This window comes from Nycticebus coucang, chromosome 6 (genome assembly GCF_027406575.1).
Source record: "Nycticebus coucang isolate mNycCou1 chromosome 6, mNycCou1.pri, whole genome shotgun sequence".
Classification (NCBI taxonomy): domain Eukaryota; kingdom Metazoa; phylum Chordata; class Mammalia; order Primates; family Lorisidae; genus Nycticebus; species Nycticebus coucang.
The window spans coordinates 116,106,263-116,133,884 of NC_069785.1; the positions used below are offsets into that span (position 1 = coordinate 116,106,263).

A 27,622-nucleotide genomic window follows, 5' to 3' on the forward strand; every position below is an offset into this window, starting at 1 on the left:
AAGCGAGCTACAACCTAACGGATGATTGGCCTGTCACCACGTGAGGGGGCAGCCGCTTGAGACTGCAGTTTTTTTCTGTTGAGTCTAGTTACTAGGCAGTGTAGTTAGCTGATTGCTAATAGTACCAATCACTAACCACACGGCCAGGTAAAAAGATTTGGGAATCCATCCAGATGAGCTGCCTGTATATGATCAATGTGTTTGGAGGAAGAGGGCTATTGAATATTGGGATAAACTGATGTCACCCATTGCCTGTTTATCAAGTTCTAAGCCAACAGAAACACGAACATTTTAGAGGCCATAGACACTGTATGTAATATGTATGTATCAGAAAAAGATGGGTTTATCTTTCAATATTCCCTCAGGCTGTTAACAAAATGAATTAGATACATTGGAGAGTGAGTTTATTTTTCCTTAGCTAATTTATCTATGTTATGTGTACTTGTGCTTACCAACTTTTGAACTGTGAACTATATTGTTAGTAGTATTTTGAAAGAATAAAGCTATATTGTTAGTAGTATTTTGAAAGAATAAAGCGCCATACAAAAATAAATTCACCCTGTGTCCATTCCTTTCCTAAATCAGCTTCATGCTGGCCATCTCGGTTCCTGCCAACAATAGTTACAACTATTCTGTTGCTGAAATGATTAAATTGTTACTATGTTAACAAAATCTCCCAGGAAAGCTAAACACACACACACACAGGTTAATATAAGAATCCGTTAGCAATAATTTATTTTTGACAAAGGGACTTGATGCTCTCTCATTATAGATATGTCCCTTCTTTTAGTAGCAATCATAACTTGCCCTCTGGGCAACTTTTAGTCGAAATGATTTTTAAATGCAGTTACAATTTAAATCTAGCTTGTTTCCTAAGATTTGTCTAAAGGATTGGGGCAGATGGGGGGCGGGAATCACTAAAACTATTAGGTCTGGCCCGGTTCAGGCCTCTCCCTCCCCGGGCTGGGCTGGGTGCTCGACCTCAGGCCTCTGTACTTTATAGCGGGTGCTGTGCGCCCCGGCATCAGGTCTGGGAGCGGGGATTGGGACGATGGGGCTAAGGAATTTAAAGTTTATTTAGATATCTTCAGGTGGGGCAGGCTGACTACGTAGGGGCTGGAATGCTCCCCACTGCCTCTGACAGGACAAGACGCTTCCCTGAGTTGCTGTCTTGACTCTCCCGTCTGGACTCGGAAGCCTGTGACTGCGGCAGAGGTGGCTTCGGACCGCCCGCGCGCCAGCCAGACCCCAACACCTACCCTGGACACCAGCCGCTTCAGGCTGTGGCTGTGGCTGTGGCTGTTACCAACTGGGAGGGTCTCCGAGGGGCAGGGTTGGGGGAGGGGCGAGGGAGCTTGCAGAGGCGTCCTGGGTTGTCATGGAAACGGGACCCAAGGGCAGTCTGGGCGGCCAAAAAGACTCGCAGGAAATCTGCTCCCCTGGACTGCTGGTCTTCGCCGGCTCCTCGGAACAGGATGCCAACTTGGCGAAGCAGTTCTGGATCTCGGCGTCGATGTATCCCCCTAACGAATCTCAGCTGGTGCTGTGCGGAGGGAGCAGCCAGCGGCTGCCGGTGGCCGGGTCCTCCAGGTGCAGCGTGCCTGGTGAGTGAAGTAGCTGTGGCCGCCAGGACCCCCGGGGGGTGCAGGTGCCCCACCTAACTCTAAAGTAAGAATCTCGTTTCAAATATCTGACCGGCATACACAAATATATATAAAATATCTGTAGTTCCTGAACCTTCCCAATAGTCCTGTCACCCCCAAAGAATCAGTGGTACATTTATTACATCTAGAAATACATTTTAAGTGTCCTTACAACTGTGGTATCTATTTGGTAAACAGTATAGAATAATCTGAGGAGGTGTTTTGCTTTGGCTGCAAGGATATTAAAGAACAGTAATATATATAACTGAATTCAAGCAGGGAAACCCTAGAGAAAGCTGAAGGCACAGTCAACAGTAAGAACCGGGTTCTCTGACCTGGAAGCCTTTACTGAGGCCTCAGCTGGGAAACTGTTGCCGGGCAGCTTTCATAGGTACAGAAAATTCAAATGCCTTTAATGTTGTACTATTTCCAATCACTTCTTTACTTTCCTTTTGTATTTTTTAGAGAAAAATCACTCACAGTCTTTTCAAGTCGACAATGACAGTAAGTGCTAAGTTTTATGCCTTTCAACATCCTGACTCCTAGGTTATTCAGAAATAGGTGGTAAGTATGGGGGTACAACTTTACACATTGGCATAACTTTCGGAATTGCATACCTAAAGACCTTGCTTCAGGGACCATCCTATTTATCCAGAATAAAACGCCTAAATTTCTCTAAGAGGTTAAATAGGAAGATGGAAATTGGAATCTCTGCTATGTTCTCTTTAGAGACCTTTTCTCATCTCTGGACTCAGGTTTCCTCATCTAAAGAGAGCAGAGGTTTCCTGCAGCCATACCTAATTAATTCAGTCTCCGATGTTTTTGAATCTGGTTTATAAAGTTTCGCAACACAGCGCGTGTATTTGTGTTTACCTCCCTACACTATGTGTTACCTTTTAACCCTTATCCTATTTTACCATCAATGTTGTTATAAAATCATGACAAATTATTTCAGATTGAATTTGACTTTATCCCTTTAGAGAATAAAGACCTCATTACTGAAGCCCTAAAGATTCAGGAATCTGAGAAAGCCAAGTATCTTCAAAAGGTAGGCCAATATTTCAGAAGATGATCTGATTCTCATTAAATTTCCAAGTAATCCTGATTTTTTTAACATATGTATTAAAAAATCTGCTGTTTCTAGTGGGTCAGCACGAACAAATTAGAAAAACCTCTTAAGACTTTAATTGAAGATTAAGGAATACATTTTGACTATTCTCAATCTCAGCAAAAGCCCAAAGAGGTACAGGAACAACAACAACAAAAAAAAGGAGAGAAATGGAGAAAAGCAGATTCACACATTTTTCCATACAGTAAGGCCTCAAACCATATATGGTGGTCTAAGAACAGAAATATTGTAAGAACAGGAAAAATTAAACAGAATTGATTGTCGTGGTAGGTCAAAATTAAGTGATCAGAAGAATGAGTTGTTCATCTAGACCCACTCTGACTACAGGCTGAAATCAAACACAATAATGTGACCAAACCAACTAAGCACACATCTCTTTTTGGCAACATCCATGGTTTGCTTATGATGAGAGTGGCACAGCCTTTAATTCAGCAATTAATACAGTGATTTATGGAGACAATTTGTTTGGCTAATGGATAAATTCTATTCCTGTAACTCTTCCTATACCATAAAAGCAAAGACAGAAGATTCATTTTGGCCTAATGTCTTTAACCATTAGACATATTGGCAAACTCTGAAAGGCTTATCAGGAATTCTACATAAAGTACAGAACATTGTAGCCTATAGGTGATTCCTTCAAACAAATTGGGTGATCAGAAATAGTTGCCCTTTCCTTCTTCTCAAAAAAAAAAAAAAAAGAAAGAAAGAATTAGTCAGCATTTTCTTCTTTCCTTAGGATATTATGTACCATATTTTTATACATGAATTTATCGGGGGAAAAGGCAATTTGCAGCGAATTAAAAATCATTGTAAGTCAACTTCATTGGACTTTTGGAAGTTTAATTTCATTTTATTTCATTTTAGGAAGGGATCAAAAATAAAAGGTAGGTTAAAAGCAAACTAATATCAATTTTTATCAGCTGTGTGAAAACTGTGCTAGATGCTGGGGATACAAAGTTAAAATGTGGTCCCTGATCTCAAGCAGTTGACGATCTGGAGGAGGAAATAGCCAATTAAAGTCAATAATTATACCACACAGGCCAAGCCTGGCAGCTCATGCCTTAATCCTAGCTCTTTGGGAGACTGAGGTGGGAGGATTGCTTGAGGCTAGGAGTTTGAGACCAACCAGAGCAAGATGGAGACCTCATCTCTCCAAAAATAAAAAAGTTAGGATTATAGGTACGCATGTGGGAGGCTGAGGCGAGTGGATTGCCTGAGCTCACGAGTTCAAGACCAGCCTGAATCAGAGCAAGAACCTGTCTCTAAAAAAATAGCCAGGCATTGCAGCAGGTGCCTTTAGTCCTAGCTACTTGGGAGGCTGAAGCTAGAGGATCAATTGAGCCCAAGAGTTTGAGGTGCTGTGAGCTAAGATGCCATGGCACTGTACCGAGGGTGACCAAGTGAGACTGTCTCAAAACAAACCAAACAAACAAAAACAAAAATAGAAAAGTTAGCCATGGTGGCACATGCCTATAGCCCCAGCTACTTGAGAGGCTAAGGTAGGAGGGTCACTTAAGCCCAAGAGTTTGAGGTTGCAGCAAGCTATAATGTGACCCCTGCACTCCAGCCTGGGTGACAGAGTGAGACCCTATCTTCAAACAAATGATTCTTATTATAATTATGATCTATTATTATGACTGATGTATGCACATAATGCTATGAGAACACATTGAAGGACATCAAAATCAAGAAACCTTCCCAAAGGTGCTGAGTTTTGAAGGATGGATGGAGTTTTCAGGCAGAGAATATGCAAAGCAGTCCCTTCATGTGCACAAGTTGTCTTCTTAAAATCCAAATATAGGGTGTTCAGTATGCCCCCTGGGTGAAGGGCTCTTCTACCACTTGAACGTTACCTTGAAAGTGAGAACAATGTAACCTAAAAAATTGTACCCTCATATTAATATGAAATTAAAAAGCCAAATATGATTGTGCTGCTCCCCTACTTTTGTTTTCTTCTCCTCCCAAGGCTGCCTGTTTTCTGCAAGATCTAGACCAAACTCAGCATGTTCAAATTCCTTTCCAGCTGACCATAATCTACTTCTCCTGCCACTCGCCCCCTTCAGCTGTGCTCCCTGTCACTCTGTATAGTGTGCCAAGAAAATATATGCCACCAAATTGATGACTAGGAAAAATATATTTTTGCTATACCTCAACATGCACAGTATCTGCCAAATTGTACCTTAAGCCAAGTGGGTCCTGCAATGCAGTAGAGCAGATAATGCTATTTGTTTTTTGATTTTTTGAGACAGAGTCTCTCTCTTTTGCCCCAGGGATAGAACCTCAAACTCCTGGGCTCAAGTGATCCTCTTGCTTCAACCTCCCCTGTAGCTGGGACAGGAGCCCAAAACACACCCAGCTAGTTTTTCTATTTTTAGTAGAGACGGGGGTCTCATTCTTGGTCAGGCTGGTCTGGAACTCCTGAGCTCAAGCAATCCACCTACCTCGGCCTCCCAGAGTGCTAGGATTACAGGCGTGAGCCACCATGCCCAGCCACTGATGCTATTTGTTGAGAATAGAAGATAAGAGGCTCAACAAAACAGCGAGCTTGTAGGAAAGAAAATGTTACTAAAACGGTGCCTTCTGAATATGGAAAACTTAATATTGTACCACACAGTTCTATTCAAACAATGCCAGGGTGCCAAGGGGCAACCAAGAGAATCCTGCAATAATTGAATGTTCTCATAGCTACCCTGAGATGTTACAATGCAATATTTACAACAGCCAACTTACTGGTACATATTATGTAGTAAACACTAAGCTAAACTCATATTCTCCTTAAAATAGCCCATGATGCTTACCACTTTACTAAACTAGACTAAATGATTTCCAAAGTTCCCACAACTCATAAGTGGCAGAGCCTCGATGCCCAGACTCGAAGCCCAGTACCCTAACTCCAAAGCCATAAAATTAACTCCATAAGAGACTTGCTGCCTTGTAATGATTGCTAACCAGAACATTGTTGAGAAATGTTGTCACCTATTCTAAAATTCAAAATTAGGATATGAATACAATTATGACAAACATTTATTCCAGCCCTAGGACCGTAGCTGTTTCCTCAACCAGCTAACATCCTCTTCCCATTTGCCTTCAAGGCTAGCTCAAGTGCCAGCTTCTGCGAAGCCTTCCCAGAGGTTACAGAGACAAACAGAATGAATAGCTCCCTTCTCAGCGTTCCCATGCAGGTCCACATCTTCTCTTATTGCGATTTTTATAGTCTCTGATCTGTATTGTTGGCAATTGTGCATGTTTCTTGCTACATTACAGCTACCATAGTATAGTGGACTTTGGAGGCAAGATGGGTTTGGAAGCCTAAATCTGCCACTTACTGTTTGAGCAGCCTGTTTAACCCCTGTGATGCTTAGTTCCCTCATATACAAAAGGAGAAATAACAAAAAAAAAAAAAAGAAAGAAAGAAATCCATCTCACGAGTTGACATAAAGTATGTATCATGCCTGGTCACAGTTCACATAGTTTACCCTCAACAAATGCTCCCTATGAGACTACAGGCCATGTCTTCTTTGCTTAACCTGGTGCCTTTCTGGTTATTTAAACTCAGGAAATATTTGTTGATTGAATAAATGAATGCATAATTGAAGTAAGGAGCTCTACATAGTGATATTTCAATTTTGTTTGGGCTTTTCCATGTAGATTCATTTAGCAAACTTTTCTAGGCAGGTAATTTTTGCAAGAATACTCCCCAAATCTGATCTGTTAGCACGTCCTCTCTCTTCTCAGTTTTGCTTGTAGCAAATGGGTCTGGATATAATTGGAGGAAATGTGACTCCATGTAACTTTTGAAACAGAATCTATTTTCAGAAACCACAATTTTTCTAAGTCTATAGTACTCTCTCTGCATTGCCGCTACCACCATTCTAGAATTTTTAGCTTAATGGTAGAAAATAAATGAATAAAGGGGAAGGTAGCCTTTTAACTAATAAAATATATGCAATAATTGGGCGGCGCCTGTGGCTCAAGGAGTAGGGCGCTGGTCCCATATGCCGGAGGTGGCGGGTTCAAACCCAGCCCTGGCCAAAAACCACAAAAAAAATAAATAAATAAATAAAAATAAAAAAAATATATATGCAATAATCTATTTAAGAGAATCTTTTGCATGTATTATACATATACATTGATAAGTAAATTCGAAGTATAATTTTCATCTTAAAATGAGAAAAATAATTGCCTATAAATCTCTTTAATGTTTATTCATCTAACTTTCTCCTTAAAATAAATGAAAACCTAAAACTTTATCTTCCTTCTTTCCTAAAAGTGTCTTTATTGCCCTCTCTCCTCACGAATATTGATTTTTCAGTTGCTAAAGTTCCTTAAAACTTCAATGTTATTCTCCATGTTAGAATATTTTCTAGGTATACATTATAATAAATGCTTTTGGTTAGTGGACAAAATGCTATTAATCACAACTATATTTCTGTGATGGATATCTCTGGCAGGAAATCAAAGACATTGAGTCTGTCAAGCTTAGATGGCTTACTATGTCCATAAAGGAAATCTTGTACCACTATACTGGACCATTATTCTTCCTCTGAGAGTTCTAAAGTAGTCTGCAGACATTATAATAAATGAATAGTCAGCTAATTCTTTGAAATCATAAAACTCATTTCCTTTTTAGTTTTGCCACCTTTAAGAAAGCTCTTTAGCTGATTATGTCCTTATAAAAAGAATTATAAATAATTCATTTGCTGGGAAAAAGAAGTCAGAAGAGTAGGTTGGGTGTTTTTTTTGTTTGTTTTGGGAGGGGTTTTCAGAAATGGGATCTTGATATGTTGCGTAGGCCAACTTGAACTCCTAGTCTCAAGTAATCCTCCTGCCTTAGCCTCCTGAGTAGCTAGGACTATAACACGTGCCACCACACCTGGCTAGAGCTATATTTTAAGGCAATCATATACATAACATGTATTTGGAAATGTCCATCTGGAATTAAAGTTTTAACAGGAATGATTATAAACCAAAGGCTTTTCCAAGAAAATATATAATCTGCAGAACAGCATGTTAGATATATTCTTTGTTGGGAATGGGGTTTTAATCTGTTCTATTATACATCCTATAGGAACAAAACTAACCGTAGTATAAATCTTCCTCAAAAGTTTGTTATAATGGCACTTGAACCAGGAGCGAGACATACTATAAAGAGAATATTACAGTAGCCCAACTTAGCTGTGGTTTCACTTTTCAAGATTTCAGTTACCTGAGGTCAACCATGGTCTAAGAATACTAAATGGAAACTTTCATAAATAAACAATTGATCAATTCTAAACTGCATGCCACTCTGAGCAGCAAAAGGAAGCCTCCGGCCATCCCCCTTTATCCTGCCGGGGTAGTGAATCATCCCTTTGTCCCACATAGCCACGTTAGTCACTGAGTAGCCAAAGGAGAGAGATCACATTCACATAATTTTTTATCATAGTGTTTTAATTATTCTATTTTATTATTTGTTATTGTTGTTAATCTCTTACTGTACCTAATTTATAAATTAAACTTTATCGTAGGCATGTATTATAGAAAAAAACAGTATAAATAGGGTTCAGGATGCCTGCAGCTTCAGGCATCCACAGGGGGTCTTGGAGCCCTGGATGAAGAGGATATATTATATTCTTAGAAGAAGAATTTTAGAAAAATACACAAAGGTGTATTTTTAGACACTAAATCATGAAAGTGGGAAACTTTTCAGCATTATTATCCACTATCCTACACTTTCAATGTAGTGAAAGGGATAGTCTGAATCACGCTAAGTCAGCTTCAAAGAGCCAAAGCAAAGATGTAGGGAATTTCCTCTGTCATTGCCACAGTGCTCAGAGAAAAGCAAATCCTCTTTTGTGTCAAAATGATAGGGCTTGATTTCCTAGACAAACTTACATTTTCCCAGTAACAGAATTACCTGGCTTTTAGATAGGGCTTGTTGTTTGTTGGTTGGTTTGTTTCTTGTTTTTTGTTTTGTTTTGGTTTTTTTGAGTCAGAGTTTTCCTCTGTCTCCCAAGCTAGAATGCAATGGCATCATCATAGCTCACTGCAACTTCTTATTTCTAGGCTCCAGCCATCCTCCTGCCTCAGCTTCCCAAATAGCTGGGACTACAGGCACATGCCATCATGCCTGGCTTATTTTTCTATCGTTTTGTAGAGAGTAGGTCTTGCTCCTGCTCAGGCTAATCTCGAACTCCTGGCTATAAGCGATCTTCCCACCTCAGCCTTCCAAAGTGCTAGGATTACAGACATGAACCACTGTGCCCAGCCCTGACTTAGTTTTACTATCGCATTCTAATGTAGCACGTCAACCCTCCAGAGCTGACCTCCTCTTTGAGCTGACCCAATTCTCCCAGGCTGGACATGCACTTATCAGAACAGTAGGACTAGTTCTTTATGTTGACCACCTCCAAATGATGACCAGTTTGTTATAGCCCTTTGGGTGGTCAACTTACAGAGGTTCTGTTGAATTTATAAAATTTCTTTTTCTTCATAAAATACATACCAATAGGAAATGATGGATTTTCTCTTCAACAAAAGATACTCTATTACATGTACTTAAATAGCCACTAACAGTGGCTACTTTCGTATCATCTGTAGTACCACTTTGTTTTAAAAAAATTGTTCAATTTTCAGGAACATTTGCAGTTGATAGATGAGTTTTCCCATAAATCTTCTTCAGTGAAATGTCTAGTCCATGAAAATATACTTGAGATAGGAATGAGACCCAAGATCAAATACCGAAGGCATTTCCCCCATGTAGACCCAGCCGCGGAGTTAACCAGGGCCATGCCTCAAATGCATCTCTGCCTCTTTTTTCCAAAAATCTATATGTACTGTATCTTGTATACACCTCACCTTAAGACAAAATAAAAACATTTTAAACCATCAGATACTATTAAATAAAACTAGTAAACATGAAATGAAGCAAAAATGATCATGTGCTTTTTAAAATAAATGCAGAAGTATCAGTTTGGTTCAAGTTACATGAAGCCTTATTTTTCAAATTAGTTAAACACCTTACAAGTAGTAAGGCAAATCATTTATTGCAGAACTGGATTTAGTCTGTGGATCAGGTAACTCAGAGAATAATCATGACACACCTAAGTTAAGACCATAATCTATGTTTATCCTTTGTCTTTAGTACAGGCAAAATGAAAAGGTCCTTATACCAATTATGTTAGAGCTAGATAATAAGGCTAAATGATTTATGTATCTGTATTTATTTCACACTATCATTTTCTGTGATAAGTATTTGATACCATATTTATATATTTGGTACAGTCATTTGCCTACTTGGCTCTTGAAATTTTGCAGTTCCCTAACCACTGTGTTGGTAATATAGTAGATTCTCATTATTCATGAATTCCTTATTTGCATATTTGCCTACTAGCTACAATTTATTTGAAACACCCAAGTCTGTACTTGAGGCACTTTTGTGGTCATTTTTACCACAAAGGGGTAAAAAAAATTGAGGTGCCCAACCCACACAACCCCAGCTGAGATCAAACAAAGTAATGTTCTGCCTTCATTTTTAAGTTCTCATACTATAAACAAGTATCTTTCTGCTAGTTAGTGCCATGTTTTTTTTCTTTGTGCATGTGTGTATATGTAATTTTTCTGTTTAAAATGCTTCTGTATGTTGAAGCATACTGCCTGGGGTACCTAAAGGCAAGAAAAATTTAATATCTGCACTAGATAAGCTTCTTTTAGGTCATGAGTTCAATACTGATAAATCAACAGTATTTTTAAATAAGGTTTTTTAAACAAAACCACACATAAGCAAGGTTATACATTGTTCCATTAATGAAATACTGTGAGCAGAAGCTGACAGCAACCTAGGAGCAAGGGTTTAATAATCACTACTTCAGTGGTGGCTATAACTTTATCTAGAGTATAATTATGATAAAAAATGAGAATTGACTGTACTCCTAAAATTAGTTGACTCTCAGTTTAATATATAAAATCTTTCCCTGTCTGCCTCCAGCCACACCTCCCCAGCGTCAGCTACCACCATCCCCCTTTAAATCCAATTCATACTTCAGCCATTTTGAACCACTTGTAGTTCCAAGAACCATCAAGGTATTTCATACTTCCATAGCACTGAATCAAAGTTTCTGCCTGGAAAGCCTTTCTCCCATTCCTTCCTTTAGTTAACACTTACTTGTACTTGAGAGCAGGTCAGTGGGGTCACATCCAAGGCTTTTCTCACCCTCACTTATTCCCCAGTCTGACATATGTGCCCCGTCTCTATTTCAATAGGACCCTGTGCTCCGGGACATTGTCCCTGAAATAAAGTTTTGTGTTGCAGGTGATGTATTTCTTCTGCAGATTCTAAGTTCCTTGAGGAGAAGGGCCAGGGCTTTTTGACTTTATAAATCACAGGGCCTGACAAATAGTAGGTGATCTCCGTGCCTACCAAATAAATGCTTATGAATGAAGAAATGGATGCTCTAACCTGTCTGGGCTAGGATCCTGCATGATAGTCTAGCTCGTTGAGCTGGACATCACATGAGGCACTCATTTAATAGGAGGGCAGGCCATCATAGTGTTAACCAAGACCCACAGGCCTCACAGGATCACAGACATGTCTATTCAGTAGATATTCAATGTCGTTCAATGTCAAGCTCAAGCCAGAAGGTCCAAGCAAATCCTTCAGGTGAGTAAGAGGATATAGGAGGAACAGACATGGATGGGACACGCATCTGCAGGTCACAGAGGAAAGTCCCCATAGATGAACAGAGCAGTGTATGTATGTTCTCTGGAAGAAGTGATCCCAGAAAAACATGGACAGATGTCTACAAACATGGTGCCAAGGTTAATAGCATTTAAGAGAAACCTCGCCATGGAAATTGGACTGTAGTGCCAGGAGTAGAAAATACTGGAATGTCTGACAAGGGACCGAAACTTGGAATTGGACACAGGAGACAGGATGATATTCCATACAGTAGAGCATTGGTGCAAAAGAGAGGCTTATCCAAAAAAATTAAAAAGTAATGAAAGCAAAATCCCAGGAGCATACGTGCTTTCCCCAAATCCAGTCACATTATTAAACATTTGTGTCACTTCTTACTGCCATCCCCAGAAAACTTGTTTAGAACCATCAATATATGAGACAAATAAATTGACCTAACTACAATTATTTTTACTTTTTTGGCTACTGTTGATATAAACTCTGTTAAATAACTTTTTAAGGAAAATGTGGATATTTTCATTTAATAATTTATTAGAAAAAAGAAGTTCATTAGGATAGATTCTAAACTTTCAAAGTTTTATTGTAAGGATAAATTTTTAGAGGACTGAATAAAAACAGAAGGAAAAAAGATAGTTTTTAACCTTGGTTACAATGTTTTCTGTACTATCTTTGCATTTTCTGAGGTTTCTAATCATAAACATTGCCAACAGGTAAGATAGCCCAGTGTAGGTTACAGACATCAGGTTGGATTGGACATCGTCTGGGTTTCACTCAGGACACAGGGGGCCCTGCACTGATGGGATCAAGCAAACCTCATAGAATGTTGGTCAGAAGCAACTGTCAACTCTGTAGGCTTTAAAAGAGATCTTAGACAAGTTAATGGTCAAAGCTGAAAAGTCAATGTCAAGCTCAAGCCGGAAGGTCCAAGCAAATCCTTCAACAGTAAGATGAATCATAGGTTCAAAGTTAGGAGAATTTGCTTTGGAAGAATTGTGCAAGTCATTCAAGAAATACTATTGAGCACTTCTATGTGCCTGGCACTGTACTTAATAATAATATTAATAAACACCAAAAAATACATTTTAAAGATAAAAATGGCTGGGTGCAGGGGCTCACACCTATGATTCTGGCACTCTGGAAGGCTGATGGGAGATCGCTTGACATGAGGAACTCAAGACCAACCTGAGCAACAAGGGTCCATCTCTACTAAAATTAGAAAAACTAGCCGGGTGTTGTGGCAGGTGCCTGTAATCCCAGCTACTCAGGAGGCTGAGGCAGGAGGATCACTTGAACCCAGCAGTTTGAGGTTTCTGTGGGGGAGGCAGATGCCACAGCACTCTATCCTGGGCAACACAGTGAGACTCTTTCTAAATAAATAGATAAAAACTCTGCCCTTAGATGAAACTTACAATGTATAATCAGGGAGAGAAATATTCGTGAAAGAATTATATGTGATCTTAGGAGAACATTTGATAGGGTGGTATTCTTCCAACCAAGAGAATCAGGGAGGATTTCTGCAAAGACTGACTAGGCCGGGATTTGGAGGAAGAGAGAGCCTTAACTAGGCTGGAAGGAGGGAGTGGGGAGCATCAGGAGAGTGTCCAAGCAGCAGAACAGCTGGTGCAAGCTGGAAAGAGGCACAGTGCCCTGCAGAAGCCAAAGGGCCAGTGTGGCTGAGGTCGGTTAGGCCACAGTAAGAACAATGAGACATCACTAAGAGGTTTGAAATTTGGGCATTATGATATCAGACTTGCTGGAAGAAGATCAAGAGACTGTAATATGAAAAATAGATTGAGCGTCCAGAGCAAAGTGGGAAAACGAGACAGAAAGCCATTGCAAAACTTCAATGTGGAGGTGATGTGACGTGGATAAGGATGGGGTGACGTGGGTGGGGTGGGAAAGGCTACATAAATTTGAGAGATATTTAGGAGGTAAATTCCTCAAGTTACATACTGCAGAGGGCAGGTGAGGCACAGCAGAGGATCTGTTTTCTGGCTTGCAGAACAGGATGGATGGTATCATTCTCTGCAACAAGGAGCCTTAGGTGAAGGTCAGGCTTGAGGGTTCTTGGGGGAAGGAGAGGTGAAAAGATTAGTTAAGACTTGTCCAGTTATAAGCAGGTAGAGCTGTCAAACAGGGTGGGGAATACATGGGGTAGAAACTCAAAGAATGGACCAGTGATGAAGCTTAAGAATCCCCCACCCTCCCTTTAAGGCCATATGAGCAGGACAGGAAAGACAGAACTGAAAGATGAGGTCAGTCCCATTTACCCATTCATCATATCTGTGTGACCATCACCATGATGAAAATCCTAAAGACTCAATAGTCTGCTGTTTGCTAAGGATAAGCTTTAATAATTAAGTGGACTGAATCGTCAATAGTATATAATTCAATCATATAAAGAGAGGTATCCTTTATATATACATTTTATTGAATTTTAAAATGTAGTACACATTATTTATGCTCATGTTTTTCTCAACATTAAAATTCAAATCTTACTTATTACCTTTTAAAGCAACTTTAAAGCAGGGTTGTTTTTTTTTTTAACCTACTTACACTTCTGGCCTGCACGCATTTTTATGTGTGAATGTTTTAAAACAAGAGCTATGCTCTTCAAAAGCAATTATTATTCAGTTTCCATTAAAATAAACATAGTATCACCAAGAAAATAAGCAATTTTTTCGTCCTCGCAACAGACAAATTCAGATTTGTCTGCATTTGAGAAAAATTGTATTGACTCCCTCTTATGTAATGGCTGGCATGTTTTCCTCATTTTAGTAAGCTGTTATTTTTTAAATTAAAATTATGTGTGTCAGAGCTAGGAATTGAGCCAGGACCAAGCAATTTCCAGGAGGTATGGAAAGGTGCTTAGGTCTGCGTCATTTTCCTACAAGTCAGCCTTCTTCCTTTCTCTGATTAATAATCCTGTAACATCTTCCATCCACTCCCATAGATTACTGCAGTTAGACCTACGTTTTAAAATCAGATTAGTACTGGAGAAAGCCTTTTCACCGATTAGTCAGCCTGTCTTTTAAAGTGCATAGTAGATCATTTGAGGTCCAACAGGTCTATATCTCATTTTTACAGCTGATATAAATTTACTATATGGCAGTTATAGACTCTATTAATACGTAGAAACTTTAGTTCTTAGGCACAGAGGATGGATAGTAGGCTCATAGCTGAAGCATTCTGTTACCAAAATCAACAGCCAAGAGCTGCATACTGCCTTTTGAAATCAAGTCTAAATGTGAGATTTTTACTGATAAATACTTTTACTGTAAGCCAATCATAATTCTCACCTTACTCAAGATTGCAGTAGTAATATCGACACAGAACAGAACCTACTGAGGATTAAGATTCTGGGTAGAAAAAGAACTGAAAGTCCTCAGTACTCCTATAGCACAGGTAACTCCTGATCATCGGTAAGGAAAGAAAAATTAAATTCTGGAGCCTCAAGAAAATAAAAATCAGATAATGTTTTTAAGCTATAGAACCTTGGTTCTATATAGGTAATATTCTAAATGTATAAAATTCCCATTTTATAGTTAACTTATAATCGAAAATCCTATCATAAATAATTCATTTACATTAAATAAAATCTTAGAAAGTTCATCAGTTTATCAGTAGCACCGTAATTCAACTATTTACCTGCTACCCACTTTCTGCAAAGTGCTATGTCATACCATGGAACAAGTAAATTCACTTTGATCGAGGCTGCCCCCAGCTGGGTCAGTTCCCCTGCCCTGTATTCTCATAACACAAATTTTCTCCTAGAGTATAAATTTTTCTGTGAGAACACAGACGGTATTTGTCATCTTCACCATGGTTATTCCTAATTCATTCTTCATTTTTGGAAGAAAGATTGAATGAAGAAACTACTCTGTCACTGTGTATGTGTCCCTAAACCTCTGGTGTTTGAAGAGGGCAGTCAAACAAGCTGAAATGAGGGAGGATCCTTGGCTCTGGCAGTTACTGGTTAGTTAAGTGACCCCAAGAAAAGGTGTTCCTTTTTGTGTGGTCAAGTTCCTTCTATCTGCAAAGAGGTAATGATAATAATGCCTATCTCACTGTGTTATGAAGATTAAATGACATAACTTGTGAGGAACTTGCACAAGTTCTTACACCAGTAGTTGCTCGATGAAAGCGTATTTTTTAATCTTTTCTGCTTTCCCTCTCTTTTTTCTTTTTTTTCCAACCCATGATTGAAAAATAAAATTTTAGTAGGTACAAAATAAGCTTTGGGACTAAATAGAAATGCTTTTCTTTTGAATGTCAATAGATTGAGGGGATACCAGTGGTTTTTGTTGCATGGATGAATTGTGTAATGCTGACATCAGGGCTTTTGTGTACCCATCACCGGAATATGGGGCACATTGATTCTGATAGGTAGGTTTTTATTCCTCATCTCCCACCCTCTCCCTTTTTAGTTTTCAGTGTCCATTATACCACGTGATGACTATATATAGCCCTCGTTAGGAAATGCTTTGACGAGAGTGGTAAACCTCAGAGGATGACTAGATTCCTAAAGGCACAGTCATGAAGTGCCCACGCTCGGATTAACAGACACAGTCAAGACTGGTTCCCATACTGTTAAAAGGAGACTCTTAACAATATTTTCCCTTAATCATATGTGCAAAAGAAAAATTACCACCGAAGATACATTTTGAAATTTTAATCACAGAGCAAAAATGTGTAGACAAAGTTAATTAATCCTTTGCAGTGCCTCTCTCTACAAGTGTAGGCTAAGAGGTGAGCCTGACGATGACTCTGGAAGTCTGGAAGTGATTCTCAGCTAGAACTGTATCAAAAAATCACCTGGGAAAGCAGTATTTCCACCTGTATATATCCTTTGGAAACCTAGAAAAAAGGCTCTAGTATACTAAGGCCAAGGCCCTGTTAGAAATGGTGACTAGTTCAGCTGTTAGACCCAAGTTAACCCAAATGATCGGCTAAACAGTAACTGAAATTACTTGAGATGATAAAGATGGGTCTCCTCTGTGTAACACCGAGGGTTGCTTTGCTCCTTTAGTCTGTTTATGTGTCTGGGTAGACAGGCTTGTTTTTTGTTTCTAGAACCAGTTTAAGTTATTTTTTTCTAGAAAATTGTTCATTACGTCTACATTTTCAGACTTATCAGTGTAAAAGTTCTGCAGTGTTTTCAACTGTCTTTTAAATCTCTGCCATCCCTAGTTATTACCCTTTTTTATTTCTAATCATTTGCATGGTTTTTAAAAGTCATCAGGCAAAGACATCATCTATTTTAATAGTATTCTTTAAAAACCAATATTTGGCTTTATTGTCTTTTATGAAATTTTTATTTTCTGTGTTATCCATAATTTATTTCTAATACTTCTTCCTTCAGTTTTGGGCTAGTCATTATTTTCCTTCAACTTACTTCCCTTTCACTTTGTTTCTTAATTTTCCATTTTATTTCTTTTCTGATACAAGAATTTAAAGCTATAAATATCCCTCAATGTTCCAATTTAGCTATATCTCATAGGCAATATAGTATTTTCATTATTATCCCATTTTAAGAATTTTAAAATTTTGATTCTGATTTCTAAGATATCTCATGAATCATTCAGAAGTATGCTTTTAAATTTCTAATGTATGAAGCCTTTTTAAGTTAGCTTTTTAAAATTTCTAACTGAATTATATTAAGATCAAAAACACAGTTCCTATATTCTACTAAATCAAATTTAACCTGCGGTATTTTTTTGTCAGGGTCCTCAATACGACCTCATTCACTTATTCTACCCTTTATAATCCTAAGGTCTCCCAAACATGCACTTATTCTGGTCAAGGAAGGCTTATCACCATCTTCCAGCATCATTAAAGGCATTCCTACTTCCATATCTCCATTTCTTTTATTTATTTTTTTTTTTTTGGTTTTGATTTGTAGAGACAGGGTTTGCTCTGTCACCCAGGCTGGGACGCAGGGGTGTCATCATAGCTCATTGCTGCCTCAAACCATCCTCCCACTTCGTCCTTCTGAGCAGCTGGGACTACAACACTTGGCACCACACCTGGCTAATTTTTTTGTTGTTGTTACAATTTTGGTTTTTGGCTATTTTTTTTTCTTTTGTAGAGACTATGTCTCCTTACATCATCCAAGCTGGCCTCACACTCTTGGCCTCAACTGATCCTCCCACTGTGGCCTCAGAGTGCTGGGCTTATAGGCTGAGTGCCCGCATCCAACCTCCATTTATTTTTAATCCAAATCCTCTTTTCTTTTCATCACTGAGCATATTTTTCATGTTATGATTGTTAAGTCAGCCCGCAGCTCATCTGGCTGCATTTTCCCCCGTGATGTATTATTTTTAAATCTATACATTATTTATTTTGGAGCTTCTTTAAGTTTCTTCTGAACTTTTTACATGTTTTAAATTTTAAAACTTCCATTAAGATTTTAGATTTAGCAGTGGACTTATGTAAACATTATTTTCCTTTATATGCTTTTTGTTTCACATTTTCCGATGTTTGTACCATGAACATATGTATGAGTGTAGCATTTATATACAAGGAAAAAATTTTTTTAATTCTCATTTAAGTATTTTCCCTTACACTTCTTAGTCTATTTTCTTTATGTTTTTTTCCTCTCAGACCATCTGCTTCTCTCGTTATATAATGATAACCTTTTTGAGAATGACTATGTACTGTGTCCATTGTGTTTTACTCACATTATTATCTAATCCTGAGAACAACTGTGCTAAAAGAACGATGTTTACTCCCATTTTACAGTAGAAGAAGCTGAAGCTGAAACATGTGACTTTTTCAAGGTCACGCAGCTAAAGTATATTAATAGTAGACAGGGTTTGAACCTGGGTCCATCTGACAGTGGTGCCAAGGTACTTAACTACTATACCATACTGGTTTCAAGAGTTTCTTGATTCTCTAAGTATTGGGATGATTGCCAGGTAACTAAGCAAAGAGCCGATTTTGGAATCAATTCAATACTCTAAGACATTGTTAAAATTACATTCAGTAATTTTGCTTTCATATTATAGTGGTTGAGAATATTTCTTTTGGTAACGTAGAGAGATAATCAGAGAAATGAACACTACCTCATGTTATTTTTAATGACTATTTCAGTCTAAAACTTGTAATTATAATCTAAGGAAGAAATCAAGTTTCATATTAGATCCAGATTTTGAGAAGAAAGGGCCTTTCTTATAAAATCTGCTGTTAAGAGCTTTTTTATAACTGAGGATTAACTAAGGAAAAGTTTATAATACAGTGGAGAATTTGTAGACAGAGGAATTTGCACTGCATATTTAATAGCAAATAATATATGACATATCCCTCCATCTTTCTCCTTTGCTTTCTCCAACAGTCTTCACCAACTAATCTGTAGGTCAGAGGTTGACTCATCCAAATGCCTTCACTCCTATACACAGAACCCGGGCAATCCATTCATCTCTTTTTTTTCCTCACTCTTTTCAACATTTTGAAATTGTTGAAAGAAAAATCGTCTCTTATAGTAATAATAGTGTTATAAAAGCTACCATCTGTTAAATGGTACTATATACTATACATTCAATTAAGAAATTATTGTAGCTCAGCACCTATAGTGGTTAGGTCGCCAGCCACATGCACCGGGGCTGGCAGGTTCGAACCCAGCCCGGGCCTTCGAAACAACAATGACAACTACAAAAACAACAAAAAACAAAAAAATAGCCAGGCATTGTGGCATGTGCCTGTAGTCGCAGCTACAGTCCCAGCTACTTGGGATGCTGAGGCAACAGAATCGCTTGAACCCAAAAGTTTGAGATTGCTGTGAGCTGTTGACGCCATGGCACTCTACTCAAGGTGATGTAGTGAGATTCTGTCTCAAAAAAAAAAAAAAAAGAAAGAAATTGTTGTAATATCTCCCATTTTCATAACCACCTTCCTCAGAGATAAGAAATCCAAGACTCAGATAGGTGGTTCTTTGATCTACCCAAGATCACAAACTTGAACTCTGTAGTTTACTGATTACTATATGGTTTGAGGGAGGAGAGAAGCCAGGAGAAACAGTTAAGATAGTTCTTACCTTTAATCACCCAGGAAAACTGGGATTCAAACCCAGTTGTGTTTGACTTCACCAATCCATGTTGCCACCAAGTTTTTTGTCTCTGAAAAGCCAAAAAGGGAGATCGAAGGAATTTCATTCTTAACATGACAATAAAATACACTAACCCTCTATGAGACATTAAATTTATATATTAGCACATCATAACTTCCTGGAATTGATTTTATTCCATAATTTACGTTTTTAGGAATAGTATAAATGTAAATAAAAATGTTGTATAAATATAAGTAAATATTTAATATTAAGATATTATAAATTCTGACCTCCTTATAGTATTATTTTAAGAATTAATTAAATGATTAAAATGTCTTACAAAAATAAAATTCCATTAACGAGCTCAACCCAGACACCTAGGATTAGAAATGAGAATCCTTTTATTGTTATAACATTAACAAATAAATTATGCTTCATACTGATGTAAATTATAAGTATTTTCTCATACTACTGAATTGTATTTAGCTTTCCTGGCAGAGATTACTTTCTTTTTTTTTGAGACAGAGTCTCATTAAGTTGCTCTCAGTAGAGTGCTGTGGCATCATCACAGCTCAAAGCAACCTCCAACTCTTGGGCTTAAGCAATTCTCTTCTCTCAGCCTCCTGAGTAGCTGGGACTACAGGCACCCACCACAACACCTGGCTGTTTTTTTGTTGCAGTTGTCATTGTTGTTTAGCAGCCCTGGGCCAGGCTCCAACCTGCCACCTTCAGTGTATGTGGCTGGCGCCCTACTCATTGAGCTATGGGCACGGAGCCCTGGCAGAGATTTCTTAAAATAGTCCAGAGTGTTTTCATTTTGAATCTAAACAAAATAGTCCACAATGTTTTTGTTTAGATGACAGTTGTTTATGGTACTTTTGTTATTTATTCCCAGGAAATCAAATCACATTTGAAATCTTTGTTTTTAGCTTATTATGTCATATAATAAAACTGATTAGGTACAAAAATCTACTGTAATAAAAAATAACCTGAATAACCTGAAGTCAAAGAAAAAAAAAAGGAATGAATATATTTCTTGTTCTATTATTACTTTTGAATCTTGTAACTAATTATTTGTCTTTTTATATTAGAAGCATATAGCAATATAACTTGCCTACAGTTTCCCAATAGTTACACGGAAAATAATCATGTAATTTTGTTCGTAGGGGACTTTATGGGAACTAAACTTTCCCACCGTTTGATTTCACTTCCTAAAACTTTTTTTTTTTGCTTAGACTCATAATTGTGTATTAGACGATACCATGATTACATTCATACATCATGCCTCAATCAATTCAGTTCAACAAAAATTTATTGAACTTCATATACAAAGTACTGCTAAGCTCTAAGAAAGGATGAGCAAGATTCTGAAAGAGACGTGGTAGCAACCAAGAGATAAAGCAGGGAAAGTAAAATCAATAAAGGTATAAAGTGCTAAGTAATCAAGTAGGAGAGCAATTAGTTCCAGTCGAGTACACGTGTAATGGGACAGTTGGAAAAGAAACTGCAAGATGACCGCAGTGTCAAACTGTTTATAAAACCAGGGTGCGGTGCCCCATGATCGCATTAATGTACACAGCTATGATTTAATATTAATTAAAAAAAAGGAAAAGAAACTGCAATTGAATACCCACATTGAAAATGGCCCAGCTCCTGATCTACAGATATTATTTTATTCAATCTATGCAATGGACAAGTATGGTGACGCTTAGCTTAGTTTTCAAAAGTACCCTGAATTTTTTTCTTTCAGTCACTGTAATTCATGATACCTAAAACTCAAGGAAAAAGTAGAAATCCTGTGTCAAAATAAATAAATTAAAACTCTGTAGGCTCGTAAAAGACAAGAGTCACAGGACTTGAAGGATGGAAAGCCGAGGCACCCAGCGAGCGTGCCCATCCAGCTGCCCAGCGCACGTTCCTCCTCTCACATGTCCCAGGGACCACGCCCGAGGTTTCTTCCTTCTTCACCACCATGCCACCAGGACCAGGAAATCGCCCTGAAGAACTACTTAGCAATTCAGCAGCTGCGGTGCACACCCTGTTTTGTCTGCGTCAAAAGCTTTCTTTCCTATCCTGCCTCCATTATCTGGCAACTACCATTTTCAGGTCTAAGTGCGGACATCACCTCCTCCAGGACATCTTCTGAGTCCCCGCCCTCACTCGTTGCTTTAATTGTACTCCATACTAACACCATCATAACACTTTTAAAACTATTCACCTGTTTCTCCATAAGTCTGCAGACACCTAGTGGGCAGGAATTATATTTTGTTCAGTCATTATCATAGCAATGTTACTAATATATTAATATATCATAGGTGCTTATTATGGGTTGAAATATGCCCCCCCCCCCAGAAATATATCTTGATGTTCTAACTCTCTGTATCACGGGATATGACCTTATTTGGGAATAGGGTCTTTGCAGAAGAAGTTAGCTAAGAAGAGGCCATCCTGGAGTAGAGTGAGCCCCAATCCAGGATGGCTGAGTCCTCATAAGAAGATGCCACGTGAAGACAATGATCTAGAGAGAGGGTACCACGTGACAACTAAGCAGAGGTGGGGGCTGTGCAAACCTGGGAGTGCCACAGATTGCCAGCGGCCCAGCAGAAACTGGAAAGAGGCAAGGAAACCCTGCAAGTTGCAGAGGGAACGTGGCCCTGCTGACCACTTGATTTCAAACTGCCAGCTTCCAAAAGGAAATAAGTGTCATTTTAAGCCAGCCAGTTTGTGATACTTTGTTTCAGCAGCCCTAGGAAAATCATACAATGCTCAAAAAAATTGGACTAGATAGAAGGCTTAGAATTTTACTTGGCTCTGGCAAATCTGTGTCTTATTCTCACTCCTTATTTCTTTCTTCTAGCCTGGTATAAATAAAATTTATTTTATTTGGTGATTTAAGTTACAAGTTTTACATGTCAGGTTCTTCTTTTGTTCTCTCAATGCACCAGATGTGATTTCTGCCCAGCTGTCTCCAAAACTTAATACTCTATGAACAAAATTTTGAACCTTTATCTGCCTGTTTTTATAGTTAACATGTTGATACATCTTTATATAAATTAGTTTTTTATGCTTAGGAAAACGTACCTAACTTGTTGAGAATGTGCCTGTCTTGAGAGCGGTGAGGATAGGCTTTGTCCGCCCCACGCAAGCAGCTCAGAACAGCCTTCTTGGCAGCGCGCTGGCTTAGCCGGCGCCGTGGGAGCTTGCTCTTCCTGCATCTTGCTACTATTTCGTGGCAAGTTAGTGTTGTGGTCAACAGCTCGGACTTTGTGTCAAATGGAGGTGGAATCAAAGCCAGTTCTGCCACTTACTAAGCTTCCGTTTCCTCACTTGTAAAATGGAATAATAATAGCGCCAAACTTCTGAATTACTATGAGAAAATCATGACCTAATGTCTATAAAGCTCTTAGCATAGTTGATGCAGTAAGGCCTTAATAAAAGTTAGTTATTATTAAATGAGCCCCCCCAAAAAACATTTAGGATCAAAACCAAATTATTCTGTAAAACAGCATTCTCTAGAATAAAAATTGCATTTTGGTATAAATTAAAAAGTATGAATCTATCATGAAAAAGTATGTTAAAATTCTGCTGATACAAGAAGAATTCTCCTAAAGGCAAGAGGCTTTATAATTGAGTCCAAAGACTCAACCATTTTTTTTCCTTTATACAGGCTAAAACAAGAGATGAGATTCTCCAACTCTTAAGAAAACAAAGAGAAGAAAGGATCTCGGTGAGAGCACTATGGAGGCATTCAGATTAGTCTATCTGACAGGTTAAACTGTGCCAAATGCTCAAAGGTTTTAAAGATTGACCCCCTTAAATTAGATACTCATAGTCCAGAGCCCTCTATATACATGAGAGGGACAGAGTTTAACATCAGTAAATTTGGCAATTCTTGATAAACCAAAGATATCTCAGAGTTTACAACTCTACCAGCATAAGAAATGAGGTATATTGGGGCGGTGCCTGTGGCTCAGTGAGTAGGGGCACCGGCCCCATATACCGAGGGTGGCAGATTCGAACCCAGCCCCAGCCAAACTGCAACAACAAAAAAAAAATAGCTGGGTGTTGTGGCAGGTGCCTGTAGTCCCATCTACTCAGGAGGCTGAGGCAAGAAAATCACCTAAGCCCAAGAGCTGGAGGTTGCTGTGAGCTGTGATGCCACGGCACTCTACCCAGGGCGACAAACTGAGACTCTGTCTCTAAAAAAAAAAAAAAGAAAGAAATGAGGTATCATGTCAGTGGAGTTTATTTTATTTTATTTTTTTTAAACGATATCCATCACTGCCAGGATCTCCGCTGGCTCCCAGGTCAGACTGCGTCCCCAAGCAAAGAGGGCGCAAAGGGCGGAGACCAATTCCTCATCAGTGGAGTTTATTATCCACATGTTATAAAGTTGTAGGATATTAACATGGGCAAATTCAATACTAATATTTGTTTTACAATTATTTATCTTTCCCAGATCATACAAAAATAAATACTAAGTAAAGAAAAACAAACCTAATAAAAATAATAATAGCACTGTGTAAGTTTGTGGATATACAAAACGCATACTACTGTATGAGTCCCTAATTCCCTAATTTGGAACATTTTTGTCCCCACAGTTTCCAGATTTTAGAAGCTAGTCTTTATAAACTCGGTGATGATTTTATATTAGATTTTTTTTCAAGTGAGTAAATTTCAGTGAGTGCAAAAAATAAAGCCTTACCTTCTTGATTCTTGTCTTATTTTTTCAGAAAGAACTGATTTCTCTCCCTTATAAACCACGGGCCAAAGTACAGAAGGCAAAGTAAGTTTACCTCTGTCAGAAATATTCTCATCTTTTCATTTACTTTACTTTCTCACTCTGCCTCTTACCCTCACATCTTCTAAAAATCCACCCTGCTATATTAGGAGTTTCTTGCCCTGAATATCTTCTCCTCATAGATATTAAAGCTTGTGTACCCACTGGTCTGTCTGTGGAATTTGTGAGTGTAAGTTAGTGCAAACTGGAGAGCAGATCAGCCTTGAAGCTCTGCACAGATTCTCTGTCCCTCCCTTTCATCCTATTGCAGTCACCTGCCATGATCCCCTCAGCACTCCCCACTTCCCTACCCATACCTGGCCCCCCTTTCTTTAGAGAATCAGCAAGTCTTCTACTCACCAGCTCTGAGCCCACCAGTGGCATATCCTGGGTTTCTATGAAGCAAACTCTCAGGGATGAGTTAATACCCTCATGCCTGGAATAAGGGGGGAATAGGACAGGCAACATGCTCTAGAAGAGTTCAAAGGAAACAGCTAGCACTAGTTAAATCATTAGCCACCCTTAAGAAATTTCCCTGATAGGACCCAGAGTGAAACACGATGGTGGGCTCACAATGACAAGTCAAGGGATGAAAATTGGTGTGCCTAGAAGCAGATTTTAAAAGCAGTTTTTCTTCAAAACATCTTTTCTCCTACCACCTGAGAAGTATGAAACACCATGGCTGTAGCAGCAGTAAAATGGGTGCTATCAAAGAGAACTACCTTGAAATGTTTATTTCCAATCCAGAACGGAGCTTTATATTGTGTTTGTCATGAATCTATGTATTCTTCTCGACCAGATGACTGTAATTGCGAAGTAGAGCTTGCTTTGGCATCTGAGGGCAGGATGATAGAAGGCTACCTCCCTTCTGTGCACTTTCCACAGGAACACACGGACCTTATCCCTCTGCCAGGTCCTGTGAGTAATAATGAAGAAACACAAAACCAGATTAGCAGAAAAAAGTGAAAACCTTGAGCAAGGACCCATGATAGAACAATTTAGTAAAATGTTCTTTCCTACTGAGCACCGTTGGTATCCTCGTGGGCATGTCACACTTGTTCTTTCCTGCTAAGCACTGTTGGTATACTCCTGGGCATATCACACTTGTTCTTTCCTGCTAAGCACCGTTGGTATACTCCTGGGCATATCACACTCATTGTCAGAAACTGAATCCTCCAAAGGACAGATGAGACTGAAGTTCTCCAGGGAATCAGAGAAATGTGCCTCATTGGTCATTTGAGAAAATGCAATCTGGTCTATTCATTAATATATTATACAGTAAAATAGTAATAATAAAATGTTTCTTCACAAAAATAAGAAAGGAATTTCTCCATTTTTGAATTATGACCAAAAACCAATGTGGCTAACTCAATATTAACTTCAGCTTACAGTAGGGCGTCTGTCAGTTGACCACCCCAGGGACTGTAACAGACTGGTCAACATAAGGAACTTCCATTGAGTAAATGTGGTGCAAGTCCAGTCTATGAAAATTAGGTCAACTTCAGGAGGTGTTCGGTGTAGGGAGGCGCTCAACTATGAAGATTCTACTGGAAGAACAGAAATTCCATTAATTTCTGTTCTTCTTCATTGGTATTGAGGCTGACTTCCTTTCATGTTATTAAAGTTACATGCTTAAACAAGAATGAATGTGTCTACACTAACTTTAAAAACTTCTGAAAAAAATGAAAAGATCATTTAAACACCTGGGCTATATTGTCTACTAATGCTCATCAACTGTCCTGTAGTGAAACATAATGCTCCTAGTTTTACTTAAGAGTAAGACATTATTTCACAGCTTGCACAGACAAGTCTAGTAACTTAAATGCTTAGTTAATTCCCTTTATGTATTAACTCTCTTCTCCATCCTGAAGCCTTGAATTCCATTCCATTCCACTGCGACATCATCCTCCTCTGAAATTCTTATAGGTACTGTTTGTATCATTCTAGGGTCAACTAATCATGCACCACGCTGTGCCCATATTTTATAATTATGTAAACTCTTGTAAGTTATTTAACTTTTCACATACCTTTTTGTCTTCCCTATAACTATATTATAAACTCTATGAGAAATTAGGCCACTCAAAATCCTAGGGCACTGCCTACACGATTTTAGATTCCTACACGTTGGAATTTAAAAAATATTTGTAGTTTGATGAAAATATTTCAATTGTATATAAAACCAGTGCACGGTGCCCCATGATTGCCTTAATATACACAGCTATGATTTAATAAAAAATAAAATAAAGATAAAAAATAAAAAATATTTGTAACAAAAAATTTAGTTCAAAAATGTCGTGTAATTCAGTATAAGCTAATTTAGAATGTGATGTTTTTATACAATTCAGTAATTTACAAACATTCTAAAAATTGTTACTATTTTAGACACAGTTATAAAATACTTTAATTTTCCCCTCTTTTCAGCTCTTCACCCTTTCCTACATACACAGATGCTCCCTTACAAACTCCTCTGGACAGATCTTCTTAGGATAATCTGGGTCCCCTTCTGTCAGAAAGAACTGGAGAGTGTATTCATTGTAAGGTTTTAGTAGCAGAATATCTATTATCTACCCCAGGAATACTTGTACTTAAGCTGAAGGCTGACTAAATGGAACAGTGGGTAAGCCAAAGAAATCAGTTACCAATTGTGAAATCTCAGGAGTTTGACTCCTGAGGTAGGAGGAGTCCCAGGCCCTTCAAATCACACTTCACAGTATAATAATCACTTTTCCCACATAAAAGTTTACACTTGGTTGTAAAACCTAATGCATATTCAGAATCCACAACTGTTCATTTTTATAGAGGAAATTTTCATAAGTCGTTTTCATGCTGCATCGTGTTCACAGCTACCGAGTTCTGTGTATTGAAACTGTATGATCTTACTACCAACAGGAAAGTGACATCGGAGTCAGATAAAGAGGAGCAGGAAGCAGTCAAAGCCTTGGACTAATCTGCTCGGTGCGTGGTCGAGGAGGGTTTACTTCCCTCTTCACTTTTTAAACAACCTCCTCTTACATCAGGAGCATGAGATCACGGAAAACCATTAAAATAGACAAGTAGAAGTTACATACGCAGACTTCTAGGAATTTTACCAGTAGTAAGTACTTGTGTTAAAATAGACAAAGAAATAAAAGTGAAATATGCAGACTTTCAGGAACTTTACCAGTTATTGAGTCTTTGTGTCTATTTTACCTCTTGGATATTACCGTGTTTGATACTACCCCTTAATCATACTCTCACCTTATACATTCTCTAACTCCTATTTATCTTGTCTTTATTTGAAGCATGTTTCCATAATTTCTATATTGGATCTATATTATGAATATCAGATAAACAAGAAACAGGGGGTTATGTG

The 27,622-nt window shown here is 38.4% G+C and overlaps 1 protein-coding gene across 1 annotated transcript; it reads left to right on the plus strand.

Moving 5' to 3' along the window:
- Positions 1–1,378: 1,378 nt before the first annotated feature.
- On the plus strand, positions 1,379–27,266 carry HOATZ (HOATZ cilia and flagella associated protein). The gene is made up of 6 exons (XM_053596108.1): positions 1,379–1,604; positions 2,109–2,147; positions 2,624–2,691; positions 23,158–23,217; positions 24,224–24,276; positions 27,160–27,266. Exons 1-6 carry the CDS (start codon positions 1,379–1,381, stop codon positions 27,215–27,217), a joined length of 504 nt encoding a protein of 167 aa, XP_053452083.1. The 3' UTR covers positions 27,218–27,266.
- Positions 27,267–27,622: the final 356 nt, after the last annotated feature.

Excerpts from the sequence above, each read along its gene's own strand:
- HOATZ (XM_053596108.1), top strand. The coding sequence starts at position 1,379 with ATGGAAACGGGACCCAAGGGCAGTCTGGGCGGCCAAAAAGACTCGCAG. Across the intron at positions 1,605-2,108 it reads CTCCAGGTGCAGCGTGCCTG|AGAAAAATCACTCACAGTCT; the intron begins GTGAGTGAAGTA and ends TGTATTTTTTAG. Across the intron at positions 24,277-27,159 it reads GCCAAAGTACAGAAGGCAAA|GAAAGTGACATCGGAGTCAG; the intron begins GTAAGTTTACCT and ends TACTACCAACAG.